Here is a 16,310-nt window from a genome sequence, read left to right as displayed (position 1 = left end):
GGATCTAGAGTTAGGGGTAGGATTGGGGACAGGGTAGCTTGTGATTTTACCTAGGATGGTCCAGTGGGCCTCCTTGAAAGTGTAACAAGTTAAAAAAGGCAAAGTTGCTGAGAGAGTTACCCATGCAGATACTTGGAGGAGATATTCCAATCAGGGGGAACAAACAGAATAAAAGTCCACAAGTGGAAACATGCTCTGCATGTTCCAAAACCTTAAGGAGGCCCATGTTTGGAGCTTTTTACAGAAAACAGGAGGGGTAGGACTGAACCACATCAATTGAGTAGGCAAACATTGCACAAAAATGTAGTTTTCAGGTGAAGACTGGGAATTCAGTTATAAATGGAGGTGTCAGAAAAAAAAAAGTGAAGATGTTGAGAAGTTAGCTTGAAATGAATTTTGGAGTTCAGGAAAGTGGTCTGTGCTACAGATAACATTTGTGAGTCTTAGGAACATAGGTGGTATTTAAATCAATGAGCTCACCCAGGGAGTGTGGGGACAAAGAGAAAACAAGAATAGACTGAGCTAGGAGGCACTCCAACCCAAGGATTTGGGAGAAAAGGAACCAGCAAAGGAGACTGGAAAGAAGCATCAAGAGGAGGAAAACCAAGAGAATGAGCTGTCCTGATGAGAATGTATCAAGGAAAAGGGAGTGGGGAGTGATCAACTGTGTTGGATATTTCTGATTGGTTAAGTATGATGGATTGACAATTGACTACTGAGTTTAGCAGCATGAAATCCTTAATGACTTCAGCAAGTGCAGCTGCAATAAGGTAGTGAGGGCAAAAGCCTGATGAGGTGAAATAAAGAGAGAATACGAGGAGAGGGATTGGTGATGGTGAGTGTAGACAAGTGTTTTGAGAATTTCTACTGCAGTGGAAATACCAGCAAGCAATAGGAAACATTAGCCAGAAGCCTCAATTGAAAGGTAAATATTTAGAAGTCACTTTTTGTGTGCTAAGTAGAATTTAAATGGTATTGGGGATATAGAAATAAAAGTGGCACTGTTCCTTTCCAAGGAGCTCCGAAATACAAAAGTGAACAGATATTACAATATAGCTTGACAACATTTAGAGATCCTTCTCGAACTCTTCCAAAAATTGCTGAGGAAGGAACACTCCCAAACTCATTCTATGAGGCCACCATCACCCTGATACCAAAACAAGACAAAGATACTACAAAAAAAGAAAATTACAAACCAATATCACTCATGAATATAGATGCAAAAATCCTCTACAAAATACTAGCAAACAGAATCCAACAACACATTAAAAGGATCATACACCATGATCAAGTGGGATTTATCCCAGGGATGCAAGGATTCTTCAATATACGCAAATCAATCAATGTGATACACCATATTAACAAACTGAAGAATAAAAACCATATGATCATCTCAATAGATACAGAAAAAGTTTTTGACAAAACCCAACACCCACTGATGATAAAAACTCTCCAGAAAGTGGGCATAGGGGGGACCTACCTCAACATAATAAAGGCCATATATGAAAAACCCACAACAAACATCATTCTCAGTGGTGAAAAACTGAAAGTGTTTCCTCTAAGATCAGGAACAAGACAAGGATGTCCACTCTCACCACTATTATTCAACATAGTTTTGGAAGTCCTAGCCACGGCAATCAGAGAAGAAAAAGAAAGAAAAGGAATACAAATTGGAAAAGAAGTAAAACTGTCAAACTCTATACACTGTTTGCAGATGACACAATACTATACATAGAGAATCTTAAAGATGCCAGCAGAAAACTACTAGAGCTAATCAATGAATTTGGTAAAGTTGCAGGATACAAAATTAATGAACAGAAATCTGTTGCATTCCTATACACTAATGATGAAAAATCTGAAAGAGAAATTAAGGAAACACTCCCATTTACCATTGCAACAAAAAGAATAAAATACCTAGGAATAAACCTACCTAGGGAGACAAAAGACCTGTATGCAGAAAACTATAAGACACTGATGAAAGAAATTAAAGATGGTACCAACAGATGGAGAGATATACCATGCTCTTGAATTGGAAGAATCAATATTGTGAAAATGACTATACTACCCAAAGCAATCTACAGATTCAATGCAATTCCTATCAAAGGAAACCACAAAGAAGACGAAAAGACAACCCTCAAAATGGGAGAAAATATTTGCAAACAAATCAATGGACAAAGGATTAATCTCCAAAATATATAAACAGCTCATGCAGCTCAATTTAAAAAAAAAAACAACCCAATCCAAAAATGGGCAGAAGACCTAAATAGGTATTTCTCTAAAGAAGACATACAGATGGCCAAGAAGCACATGAAAAGCTGCTCAACATCACTAATTATTAGATAAATGCAAATCAAAACTACAATGAGGTATCACCTCACACCAGTTAGAATGGGCATCATCAGAAAATCTACAAGCAACAAATGCTGGAGAGGGTGTGGAGAAAAGGAAACCCTCTTGCACTGTTGGTGGGAATGTAAATTGATACAGCCACTATGGAGAACAGTATGGAGGTTTCTTAAAAAACTAAAAATAGAATTACCATATGACCCAGCACTCCCACTACTGGGCATATACCCAGAGAAAACCATAATTCAAGAAGACACATGCACCCCAATGTTCATTGCAGCACTATTTACAACAGCCAGGTCATGGGAGCAACCTAAATGCCCATCGACAGGCAAATGGATAAAGAAGATATGGTACATATATACAATGGAATATTACTCAGCCATAAAAAGGAATGAAATTGGGTCATTTGTAGAGACGTGGATGGATCTAGAGACTGTCATACAGAGTGAAGTAAGTGAGAAAGAGAAAAACAAATATCGTATATTAACGCATATATGTGTAACCTATAAAAATGGTACAGATGAATTGGTTTGCAGGGCAGAAATTGAGACACAGATGTAGAGAACAAACGTATGGACAGCAAGGGGGGAAAGCAGCGGGGTGTGGGGGTGGTGTTGTGATGAACTGGGGGATTTTGATTGATATGTATACACTGATGTGTACAAAATGGATGACTAAGAAGAACCTGCTGTATATAAAAAATTAAATTAAATTAAAAAGTATATATAGCTTGATAATTGCTGTAATAAGAGGAAAAGCGAGGATGTATAAGAGGGCATTTATCCAGACTAGGTGGGAGAAAGAATGCTTCTTTACAGTCACTGGCTTATAATGTAGGTGTTGGCAGATAAGTCAACGTTACTGAGAATAAAGGATGGAGAAAGGAGAACAAATATAGAAGTAATCCAAGCAGAACATAACTGTGCCTTAAAAGGCACAGAGACATGAACTGCAAGTACTTAGGTGGTTTGGGAGTGTAGAATCTAAGAATATGGAAGGGGTCAGCTAAAGGTATGGGAAATCAGGTATGGGAAAAGAGGAGTAAAATTCTCAAACACTGTAGTCCAAAACAGGAAATTTTTTCTTTAGTGAAAAAGAGAGTAATGGACAGTCTTTGAGTGGGATCAAGTCTTAATCAGATTTGCATCTTTAAAACATTATTCAGCAGTAGGGAGAATGGAATGACAAATTTCTAAGTGTTTAAAGTGGTTGATTAAAGTTTTTTGAGAATTACCTACATAAAAGTGATAACTGAGCAGCAATAATGAATATCAGAGGAAAACTAAATTTGCAACCAAATTAATCTTGCAAAAATCTACTGTCACAACCCTAGTTAAAACTCTTCAATGGCATTCAGAATCTTGACTCCTTCCCATAGATTTCCTAGCCCTGTATTCTCCTTCAACCCATTGCTTCAGGCATATTATCCTTCTTTCTATTTCCAGAACTCTCCAACCTCACTTGGCCATGATGGGTGACCTCTGATTCTAGAATGCTTTTTCTCTAGATAGGCACATGGCTGATCTCTTACTGCCAGGAGTCAGCTGCACTGTCATCTCCCAGATACACACAGTCTAAAGTAACCAAGCAGTTACTTTAACTCATGATTCTGTTTTAATTCTCTGCATAGTACATCGGCCATTATCTTCTTTTATTATTTTGATTGCTTTACTGTCTATTTCCTTCCCAAACTCCAGTTTGCTAAGCTAGGATGTGAGCTCTGCAAGAATAGTAATCCTGTCTGTCTTTACCTTTGAATCACTGCACCTGATACAGTGCCTGAAGCACAGGAGCTCAACAAATATTGTCTGAGTGAGTAAATGAATGAGTATTTCTATGCTCTTTTTAAGTATACACACTAATTATTTTAAATGGAAAATATATTTTCTGACTTTAAAAAGGACAACCTTGCAGGAAAGTCTGAAAAACTGTCACAGCCTAGAGGAGCCTAAGGAGATATGATGTTTAAATGTAATGTGATATCCTGATAGGATCCTGAAACAGAAAAAGGCATACTTAAAAACTAAGTGAATCTGAACTATGCATTTTAGTTAATAATAATATATCAATATTGGTTCATTAATTATAATGAATGTACCATACTAATGTAAGGTAGTAATAGTAAAGGAAACTGTGTGTAGGAGGGATATATGGTATTGGAACTCGATACTAACTGACCAATTTTCTGTAAGTCTAAAACTTTTCCAATAAATACTCTGTACTAGTAAAAAAAAAAATTAAAAAGTATACGTGTGGATTAATCTCCAAAATTTATAAGCAGTTCATGCAGCTGAATAACAAAAAAACAAACTATCCAATCCAAAAATGCGCAGAAGACCTAAATAGACATTTCTCCAAAGAAGATATACAGACTGCCAACAAACAAATGAAAGAATGCTCAACATCATTAATCATTAGAGAAATGCAAATCAAAACTACAATGAGATATCATCTCACACCAGTCAGAATGGCCATCATCAAAAAATCTAGAAACAATAAATGCTGGAGAGGGTGTGGAGAAAAGAGAACACTCTTGCATTGCTGGTGGGAATGTGAATTGGTACAGCCATTGTGGAGAACAGTATGGAGGTTCCTTAAAAAACTACAAATAGAGCTACCATATGACCCAGCAATCCCACTACTGGGCATATACCCCGAGAAAACCATAATTCAAAAAGAGTCATGTACCAAAATGTTCATTGCAGCTCTATTTACAATACCCTGGAGATGGAAACAACCTAAGTGTCCATCATCGGATGAATGGATAAAGAAGATGTGGCACATATATACAATGGAATATTACTCAGCCATAAAAAGAAATGAAATTGAGCTATTTGTAATGAGATGGATGGACATAGAGTCTGTCATACATAGCGAAGTAAGTCAGAAAGAGAAAGACAAATACTGTATGCTAACACATATATATGGAATTTAAGAAAAAAAAATGTCACGAAGAACCTAGGGGTAAGATGGGAATGAAGACGCAGACCTACTAGAGAATGGACTTGAGGATATGGGGAGGGGGAAGGGTAAGCTGTGACAAAATGAGAGAGTGGCATGGACATATATACACTACCAAACATAAAATAGATAGCTAGTGGGAAGCCACATAGCACAGGGAGATCAGCTCGGTGCTTTGTGACCACCTAGAGGGGTGGGATAGGGAGGGTGGGAGGGAGGGAGACACAAGAAGGAAGAGATATGGGAACATATGTATATGTATAACTAATTCACTTGTTATAAAGGAGAAACTAACATACCATTGTAAAGTAATTATACTCCAATAAAGATGTAAAAAAAAAAGTATACGTTGTGAACAGTTGAAAATACATAAATATATACATTAAAACTGGAAAGTCTATTTATGGAATAACACCCACCTCTCCCAAAAGGAATTTCTTTGACAGTTAGTTGTGGACCCCTCCAGACTCATAAATATTTACACATACATACAGATAGATGTGATCACCATAATAACGTTATTTGTTTGGTTATTGCTTGCTTGCCTTTTTTTTTTTTTTTTTTTTTTAACTTGCTACTGTATTATACCCATCTTTCTAAGTCAATACGAGATCTACCTCATTCTTTCTGTGGCTAAAGATTATTCCACTATTTGGTGTAGCATTTTATTCAACTGGTTTCCTACTGATACAGTTAAGTCTTTTTGTTGATATAAACTGTGATACAAGTGTACCTTGTGATCGTCTCTATATGCTTATTCTTCTCAGTGGTGGAATGCTACCACATAATGTGGGTCTGCCACAGCTACTCCCTAAGTACTAGTTGTAGGTAAAGAGAACAGCACTGTTTTGTGATTGTATGAAAAAATTTATAAAGAAACATTACAGAAACATGGATGTGAGTAAAAATTGTCTTTCTGGTAGGATATTTAAGAGGCTGATAACAGTAAGGAAGGAGATCTGAATGACTGGGGAGAGAGGCAGGGCTGCTTGCACCACACAACTCCAAGGGGGTACCACTGAAATAGGTCACAATGTCAGTGGCGTGCCCCAGAGTTAGCAATGCAGCAGCCTCAGTGGGAAGGAGCCATACCTATTATTCTACTTTTTGAATTTTAAACCATATACCTATATTAGCTATTCAGAAATAATCTGAAATAATCTTTTTTTTCCTTTTAACAAAAATGATTGCTTTCATACTATAACTATAAGAGAACAATCAAAAGAACATTTTAATCTATACTTAGGGCTTAAAAGTAACCATTGGTATTGTCATAACTCTGGTAGATTATTACATCAAAACTGGATGAATATATCAATATGTACCATTAAATGAGAAAAAGTATTTTTGGTTGCCTCTAAGAATACTGTTTGTCCAATAATTCTCTTGTTTTAGATATAGAATCACTGGACATTAATAGATATAGTTATGCCCAGCTGCAAAAGTATACCTATTAATGAAGCATTTAGCTATGCAAAGCTAAATCCCTTGGGCTATCCCTGAGTAGCCCAAGGGATATGGTCAGAAGTAGGGGAAATGGTCAAATATAGTTGGGTGAGACATTTGGAAAGTTCTAACAGAGATAAATATTTTAGTTACCTGTCCTTATGCTTCTTTCTATGTAAAAATTAGCACGGATGCTAAGTAACCATCTTGTCATTTTGAGGATGGAAACCCATGTGCTAAAGACAATAGAGCAGAAAAGCAGATGAAGCCTTGGTCTCTGATACGGAGTTTTCACACTAATCCTGAACCGTTTCGGCTGCATTTCCTTTTTACTTAATGAAAATAAAGCCCTAGCTTAAGTTGTCATAGTTAAGTTTCTGTTACTACTGGCTGATAAGGGAAAATATCAGAATTATAACTCTGTTGGGAGCAGTATTAAAAAATCATTTGTTTGGTTCCAAGCCATCAAGGAACTACTCTACTGCAAATGACACCTTAAAACTTCCATTGCTTTCCTGACCTGTACCAGAAAGTAGGACCTTAAATCTGTAATTCTATTTTAAATGTATTTTTTTCCTTCTGGTTAGGTACATGATTATAATGCTGTTAAAGAAATAGCAAAGTAGGGCTTCCCTGGTGGCGCAGTGGTTGAGAGTCTGCCTGCCGACGCAGGGGACACGGGTTAGTGCCCCGGTGCGGGTGGATCCCACGTGCCGCAGAGCAGCTGGGCCCGTGAGCCATGGCCGCTGAGCCTGCGCGTCCGGAGCCTGTGCTCCGCAACGGGAGAGACCACAACAACGTGAGGCCGGCATACCACAAAAAAAAAAAAACAAAAAAACAAAGTAAATTGATGTCCATTCTCTTGTGTTTGCGTAGAAAGTATATCTATTTATATTCTATGTATTTAAAACTTTTCTGAAAGTAAACTCATGCTCGGAAAGCCAAGATGCGTTAGAATGGACTTTATATAAACAATTTTACAATTAAGTAGTTATCTAGGCTTTGATCAAGAAGTTATAAGACAGAAGAAAATAAAATTTGGTGAAAAGTGAGAAAATACTTTTGTTTTAAGTGAAAACATTTTATTTAAAAACAAAAGGGCTTTTTTTTTTTTCCCACCCTTATTAGAATTACTTCCTGAAGCATTTACAAGCCACGTATATACAAACAGCAGCTGGAACATTTTGTTTACTTATAGGAAATGTGCAAACTGGAAGAGTCAGAAATGACTTTGTAAAGTGGCCATCTCTGCCTGACCTGACACATTAGCCATGGGAATTTTGAGAGATTCCCAAAATGATGTTCTTTGCACGTCAAAGCAGGAACTCCCTCATCAACATCTGTCATTGTCCTTTGGAGGTTTTCAAATTATTAAGATTTATGAACTGACCTACCTATGCTCTTAAATAATAACCTGAATAATTTACACTGCTTACATTCCATATGGTTTTACTATCTTTTGATTCAACAATTGCTTTACAACAGCATTTAGAGACTGCAACTTATAGAAAAGAATTCTTATATCTTCTTTATCTAAAGAAAACTACTCTGCTTTGTAGATGGAAGTTACTTTCTTTGATCCCAAAGTCTTTTAGAAATAGGTTCAGGGCACCAGAAACATGCAGGGTGCAGATTTATATTTTTTCTCTTACTGACGCAAATCAAGTGCAGATTTATCAAGCTGTGAAATACATTAAGTTCACAAGGTTTTAACAAAGGGTTACCAAACCTCAAGAACCTGGTGTGATTCAAACTACTTTCAGATGTCCTTTTAATTATATTAAATGAAAGTTTGGGTTGGCTTTGATGCTTATGGGCAAACATCGAAATCTCCTGAAAGAGCTGCTAAAAGTACTCCCCGTTGCTGCAGTTAATATACTACATTGTATGCACACCACTAGCCAATTTATTCTAGCCACTTTAACAAGGATATCCAGCCTGACAGGCCACACAGAATAGTATCACAAGTCAAGCAAAGCACAAATCATTAGAGGACTCAGAAAGTCGTTTGACATGCACCATGGAGCTCTTTGTCACACAGCCAATTAAGTGACCAAACAAGAAACTTGAAAATACTCATTAATTTCTTCCTAGCAGTATAAATGGAGGTTAGAATCTTCCTTGTCTCATGCACCAAAGGCACACAAGTAAAACTGGCATAATTCAATCTGCACTTTGTCAAAGGTGCAAGTAGCAACTTTGGTTCACAGAAAGTCTGCATGCATTACAGACAAAAAAATGAAAGCAATAAGTAAAAATGTTTATGCAGTACATATAATAATATAGATATCTGGGCTTTGGAATTTTAAAATTCATCAAAAGTTGACGTTACTTTTATCATTGAAAAGCTATCAGCATTTTCTTTCTTCTTTTTTTTTTTTTTTTTTTTTTTTTGCGGTACGCAGGCCTTTCCCTTTGCGGAGCACAGGCTCCGGACGCGCAGGCTCAGCGGCCATGGCGCACGGGCCCAGCCGCTCCGCAGCATGTGGGATCCTCCCGGACCAGAGCCCGAACCCGCGTCCCCTGCATCTGCAGGCGGACTCTCAACCACTGCGCCACCAGGGAAACCCCTGTATCAGCGTTTCTGAGCAGATTCAGCAGCACTTGACATCATTTCCTTCTCCATGAAACAAGAACTTGAGTTGACTCCCCGATGCCATACTCTCCAGGTCCTACTCCTTCTTTAAGGCTGGTCATTAGTCTCTACGGCTGGTTCCTCTTCCTCTCCCTGATCTCATCATATGACAGTGTCCTGGGGCTCAGCTCTAGATTCTCTTCTCTTTCTACACTCATTTCCTTGATGAATTCATCTAGTACATTGGCTGAAAATGCCACTCTAAGTGAAACATTACTAAATGATTATGTCTAGCTTGACCTCTCAGGTAAATTTCAAGCTCATATATCTAACTGTATATTTACCATCAATATTGCATACCTAATAAGAATCTCCAACTTAACATGCCCCTGAGTGAAGTTCTTTTTGTGCTCCTCCCAAATTGGTCACAGATTGACTATCTCAATAAATGGTGACTGCATCCTTCCAGTTGCTCAGTCAAAACACTTTGTGTCATCCCAACTCCTATCTCTGACACTTCACATACAACCCCTTAGCGAATCCTGTTTGTTCCACTTAAAAAAATTCCCAAAGCTGAAGAATTATCTCAGCATCCCGCACTCATATCCTGTTCCAAGTGAATGTTGTTATTGCCCAAATGGTCACCCCTGTTTCAGCCCTTACTTTTCCTGCTACAACCTATTCTCCACTTTTTTTTTTTTTTTTTGCGATATGCAGGCCTCTCACTATTGTGGCCTCTCCCGTTGTGGAGCACAGGCTCTGGACGCGCAGGCTCAGCGGCCATGGCTCACGGGCCTAGCCACTCCGCGGCATGTGGGATCTTCCCAGACCGGGGCACGAACCCGTGTCCCCTGCATCGGCAGGCGGACTCTCACCCACTGCGCCACCAGGGAAGCCCTATTCTCCACTTTCAAAACACATCACATCATGTCATCCTTCTGCTCATAAACCTGCAGTGGTTTCCTGTGTGTCTATGAGTAAAAGTTGAAGTCCTTACGATGGTCTATCAGATCTGGGCCCTCGCTGCCCCACAGATTAATGTCCTGTTACCTTCTTCTCTTTCACTCTCCTCCAGTTGCATTCGCTTCCTGGACAACACGGGCATATTTCCACCTCAAAAACTTTGTTTTCTCTGCTGGAATGCTTTTTCCTGCATATCTTCACAGTTCACTCCTTCAGAGTTTTTCTGAAATGCCACCTCAGTGATGTGTTTCTTGCTCTATTTTTCTCCGTAACATTTATCATCATCTCACATACCATGTATTTCACATACTTAGCATACTGTTTATATTCTGCTACTGGACGTTTCACCCTAGGAGAGAGAGCAGGGATTTTGGCCTGTTATGGGCACTGCTATATTCCCAGTACTGATAAAATTACTGGGCACATGTGCTGAACTAGTAATTCTTGAATGTTTTTGTCGTTAACTACTATGTGATGTTTTTTACATAGTTTTGAATATAGAGATTGCTTTCACACTGATGGTACCTAGGATACAGATTTCTAGTGGATAATGAAGGTGAAACAAACAAAATAAATAAATAAAATAAACAAAAAAAGCAAACTATAATTCCAAACTGAAATAAAAAGAGACCTTATTACAAATACTTGGTAAGATTTAAAGAATACCTAGACTATCTGCCTTTGAAAAAAAAGGAAAGAAAAATTTAAGGAGGGATGAGGAAGGATGGAAAGAGGGAGGAAACCAGGTATGCATGTATATGTGTCTTTTAAAAGAAATTTGCATCTATTTACCAATTTTTTCTGATCAGTTCTCAGCCCAACTATGCAAATAATAGTAGGTTCCAAAGAATGACTCAAAAGATTCACATCAAAAACTGTATGTACTTATATTTCCCATTAAGCAAGATCGACTGCAGGCTCTAGGGAGTCCATGCCACCTCTGAGATTTGGAGGACAAAAGAAAACTGCTGATAAATATCTGCTGAAAAATATCTGCTGAAAAAAAAAACTGCTGAAAACTGCTGATAAATATCAAAACATGTTTCTTAACTAGGAAAATGTCCTGCTTTTAAAGCAGTAAAAAATGAACGCTAGTAATCCAGAGCCTGTGCCTTTAGTTCCTGCTAAATTTAGTTCCTGCTAAAGAGAAGAACAATGTTAACAAACATTACTATTTAAAAGATGGGAACTTGGGATTGAAAAATGAGAAAAAATATAAATAAAAGTTCTGGTTACATTTATAGAACATGAAGGCAGTTGTTCTTAAGCTATTTGAGGTCATATTCTACTCTCAGATTCTCATGAAAACACAGACCTCTCTTTGGAGCCATATAGTTTTTTTATTCGTTCATGGATTACCCTCCTAAAACTTCCCCTGCCCCCATTCCACCACTAGAGTTAAGAACTTATGCAATTCACATGTACTCGGATGGTTATAATCAAAAAGAGAAAATAACAGTGCTGCTGTAGATGTGGAAAAATTGGAACCCTTACATATTGCTGGTGGAAATGTAAAATGGTGTGGTCACTTTGGAAAACAGTTTGACTGTTCCTCCTTTGACATAGAGTTAGAATATTTTCTACTTGCTTTTTTCTTCTCTCAATATGATAATTTTTAAATCACAGTCTCCTCTGAAAACCAAACGACCTCAAAGTAAATTATGTTTGTATTTGACCTGGCTATAGGAGTACAAAATAATCACCACACAGCCATTTGAGCTCAGTCTCACAAAAAGGAGAAATTTAGAAAAAATTGTTATACTTTATACCATTCCTGAAATACAGTACCATAAATCAATAAATATAAACCAAATAATATATCTTGACTTCTAACACCAAATAATGTCAGTTTCGCAATCACATTATTTTGGCGAATGAGAGCATGAGTTTCTGAATCAGGAAGACCTAACTTTGAATTCAGGAGCCCCTCAATTATTACTGTGTAATTTTGTGAAAGTCATTTAATGCTTCCTGTGCCACATTTCCTCTAAGTTAAGAATAGCAATAACTTATATCATAAGGTTGTTTTGAATATTAAGAATTTATGCAGAATGCTTTGCACAATTATGGCCACAGTGCCTAATGAACATATTTATTCTTCATAATAAATCACTGTTATTCCTTTTTTTTTCTTGCGGTACGCGTGCCTCTCACCGTTGTGGCCTCTCCCATTGAGGAGCACAGGCTCTGGACGCGCAGGCCCAGCGGCCGTGGCTCACGGGCCTAGCTGCTCCGCGCGGCATGTGGGATCTTCCTGGACTGGGGCACAAACCCGTGTCCCCTGCATCGGCAGGCGGACTCTCAACCACTGCGCCACCAGGGAAGCCCTATTCTTAATCATGGTGTTGAAGAAGCACTGGATGCATATCAGGACAGCAGCATTAGTGCCACTGGTGCTAGTTGTGTGACCTTGGTCCAGTCATTTCATCTCTCCAGATCTCAACTCACTCATCTTCATCTCTAAGGTCCCTCCTGGTAATATTATATCATGGTAGCTACTTAATATGCATATGTAACACAAACCTTATTTGTTATCTCTGGCATAAAACTTAAAACCCTCTCCTAAATGAAGGTATGTATTATGCCTGCAATACGGTAATGCTATTTTTACTATGACATGTCAATATCTATCTTTTGATAGTCAACAAGGATTTTAATGTAATCTAAAATTACAACTAAATAAAGAAAAATAAAATATATTTGACCCAATTTTTTTTTGTTGTTAAAATCCTTGAGACAAAAGAATAATGGGTTTTAGGAGATTCACATATTATTTAAAAAATCAGAGCAACTATCTTTTAATTGTTCACCTATGGATGAGTTATCATAGCTGACGGCTGACAGTCCAGATTTCACTTTATTTTTTTTTGTGGAATAAAAAGTGGGAAGCAAGAAATAAAAAGTAGATCTAGATAATTCATAAAATAGACACTGTATTTCTAAAAAATTAAAAGCTAAATGTGTTTAGATGGTCAAAATCAAACCTAGGAGAATCACTGCTTGTGCCCATGGAAAGGAATTTTTTTTTAAGAATCTTGTGATAACTAAATAATTATACTTTTTCAAATTTAATGCATAAAACATTTCAAATGTATTTCATACCTATTTCATAGGTAGCTCAGAATGTGCTCTGAACATAGAAATAATAGGGAACATAAGCCTTTAAAATTCAAATAGACTAAAGTTTAAGGTATTATTCACTCTAGAATTTCATAGAATAATGACCTACAATAAAAGGAATAGAAATAATGCTGTGTTATAGTGAGCACAGCATTTCTGCTTCACCAATATTCTGTTTGTATTTGGTCTTATCAGATGTTTAGTCAATAGCTGAAACATTTATTCATAGCCAGTCAATTACAACACCAGGAAATCAGCTACTGAATAAACTGTGCTATTAATTTTCCATCAGAGATTCATGTTTGAATGACCATGCATTTCATAGATTTAAATACTGAAAGGCTAATTATCTCCAAGGCCCCATTAAAGGGATAGCATAGATTACAATAAAAAACAATCTTAATATTGCTCAAAAATGATCCTCAGGGGCTTCCCTGATGGCGCAGTGGTTGAGAGTCCGCCTGCCGATGCAGGGAACACGGGTTCGTGCCCCGGACCGGGAAGATCCCACATGCCGCGGAGCGGCTGGTCCCCTGAGCCATGGCCACTGAGCCTGCGGGTCCGGAGCCTGTGCTCCGCAACAGGAGAGGCCACACAGTGAGAGGCCCACATACCGTAAAAAAAAAAAAAATGATCATCAGCTTTCAATGCTGAAGAGTACTTCATTTCTCTGTCTATGGCACACACTAAGCAATATATATACATAAATGCCCCCCCAAGCAATTTCTTTCCCAAAACCTTAGAAAAATAAACCTGAACAGCTTCTTAAATACAAAGATTCATTAATTTATAAAGTTAAATGCAAATTAAAACCTTTTCTTCCTAATCTCTGTTCAATGTTCAAATTATTATTTTTTTCCTTTTAAATGACTGTCTCACAAAATGCCCTTATTGTGAATAAACTGATACTGTGTATTTTCTGGACTACTAATCTGAGAACCAGTGATTTGGGTCTTGAAGGTATCTCTCTTCATAAATGTAGTTGACCTTCCCCTTAAAAATGCTATGATATATACACATAGGGAGTAAAGTTGACAGTCACACAGTTTCATATTTTTTCTTCCTTCTGATAAAGTTACTTTGTATTTTGGGACCCACAAAATGGGGGCCACCGCAGTGGCCTGGTCCACATCACAAATCTAAATCTGTACTTATGGGAAATGACTGTCAAGGAAACCTCACATACACTGATCACAATCCTCCAACTCAGAGTTAGCTAGCTCACCTTACCCTAGAAAACAGGACCTGCTAGCCTTATAAGGAAATCCCCAACCTCCTTGCCAATCGAGCCCTGTTTAGAGTTGTCTCTATAAAACTCACTCTTGTCCAACATCCCTCAGGGAGAGTGCACCACTGATGGTGAGGCACTTACTGCCTCAACCCATGGATTGTTTTTCCTTGAATATAGCACATCAAAGTCATTACTAAATAGCTTTGTCTTTGAATTTGTCATTTGACCTTGCCTGCCTTTGTTCCTACCTCCTCCCTCCCCTCCCCTCCCCTCCCCTCCCCTCCCCTTCCCTTCTCTCCTCTCCTCTCCTCTTCTCCCCTCCCCTCCCTTCTTTCCCTTATTCTAAAAATAACTATGAAGCTTGCTTCTGGGATTCTTTCTCACAAAGAACTCATAAACAGTAGAAATGTTTTTTATCTTGCTTAGAAACAAATTACAACATGTTAACTGGAGGAAAAATTACACTTACATTCAGATTCATGTGTTTATAATAAGTGGAAGAGTAAGATCGTCACAGCTTGTCTTGATTAATTTGGCACAGAAGCATGATATTCCAAGTATCCTGGAATTGTTGTCTTATTTGATTGAGTGTCATTTCTGGATGACTTGCTACTCAAATATTAGCCAGACCAACATAGGAATGAAATGTTTTCATACCCACCTCTCTGAAGAAATTAGAGATTTATTATATATTACACCCAACTCACCTTTCAGTGATGATCAAAATTCTCACACCCAAAGTTGCACCTCTATGCTAGTCTGTGCTCCTCTCGTAAGATAGAGCACTGGCACTGTCAAATTTCTTTTTAGCACATACGCTTTCATATAACTTTCCATTCCCACCCTCCATGCCCTCCCTGAAATTCTTCTAGCTCAACAGGATACATTATCATCTTTCTATCGGATGCCCATACATGCTATCACCAACAGAGACAATTCAACAACTTAACACATTTATAAAAACGCAGAAAGTACCTGGACATAGGCTCTGCAAGAGCGCTCTCTTTTCTGAAGCTGAATCCATTAAGACAGCAGATTAAACACAGAATAGAAAAAACAAGTTAGTGACAGAAGAAAACAAGAAAAATAAAAGAACACATCTACACAAACACCTTATTTTGTTGCGCACTACTTTCAAGAAGAGAATGAAAGCTAAGCAGCAGCAAAATGTCAGCAACAGCTTGAAAAATAGTAACTAACAGCTTTCCAGAACCCAAGTGATAACTGGATGGTATAAAGCTGTTAATGATGGAAAGAAATCTTAGACTAAATTTAGTAGAAATTAGTAAAAATCAATATACTTCATTCATTTGACATGACGTTAGTTATTAATTCATGGGCCACAAATGAAGATCTATGAAGTTGAGTAAATTATGTCAAAAATTTGGAACCCATTTTTTAAAGATAGTAAATTGTCTGTGGTTTACAGATTTTTAGGTGGTTAATGTGTCCCACAAACCATTTGTTCATACATACAAAAAGTTCTATTTATTGAGAAAATAGAAATGCCCATTCATTTGACTATTTGATTCTAAGGGGCAAATACCAAGAGATAAGTAACTTCTGATTAAAAGAATGCAATCGATATTGTGATTTATCTTGTTTTTATTTCTTGAAGAATTCCTTTTGATGGTTTTGACGAAAAATTTTATACATTTTAGAAAC

The 16,310-nt window shown here is 37.6% G+C and overlaps 1 protein-coding gene across 4 annotated transcripts in view; it reads right to left on the bottom strand.

Moving 5' to 3' along the window:
- ADGRL3 (adhesion G protein-coupled receptor L3) overlaps window positions 1-16,310 on the bottom strand; it is a 703,409-nt gene that overhangs the window by 143,261 nt on the left and 543,838 nt on the right. For 2 of the 4 annotated variants that reach the window (XM_032632860.1, XM_032632861.1), the window contains one exon: window positions 15,621-15,659. The exons of the other annotated variants lie outside the window; for them this stretch is intronic. In XM_032632860.1, the coding sequence (XP_032488751.1) occupies window positions 15,621-15,659 (39 nt within the window). The remainder of the gene's footprint in view (window positions 1-15,620; window positions 15,660-16,310) is intronic. 4 annotated transcript variants of the gene reach the window in all.

The sequence above is a fragment of the Phocoena sinus genome, chromosome 5 (assembly GCF_008692025.1).
Source record: "Phocoena sinus isolate mPhoSin1 chromosome 5, mPhoSin1.pri, whole genome shotgun sequence".
NCBI classification, from domain to species: domain Eukaryota; kingdom Metazoa; phylum Chordata; class Mammalia; order Artiodactyla; family Phocoenidae; genus Phocoena; species Phocoena sinus.
The sequence above is the reverse complement of the archived record's forward strand: the minus strand, read 5'-3'. Positions and strand labels throughout refer to the sequence as shown.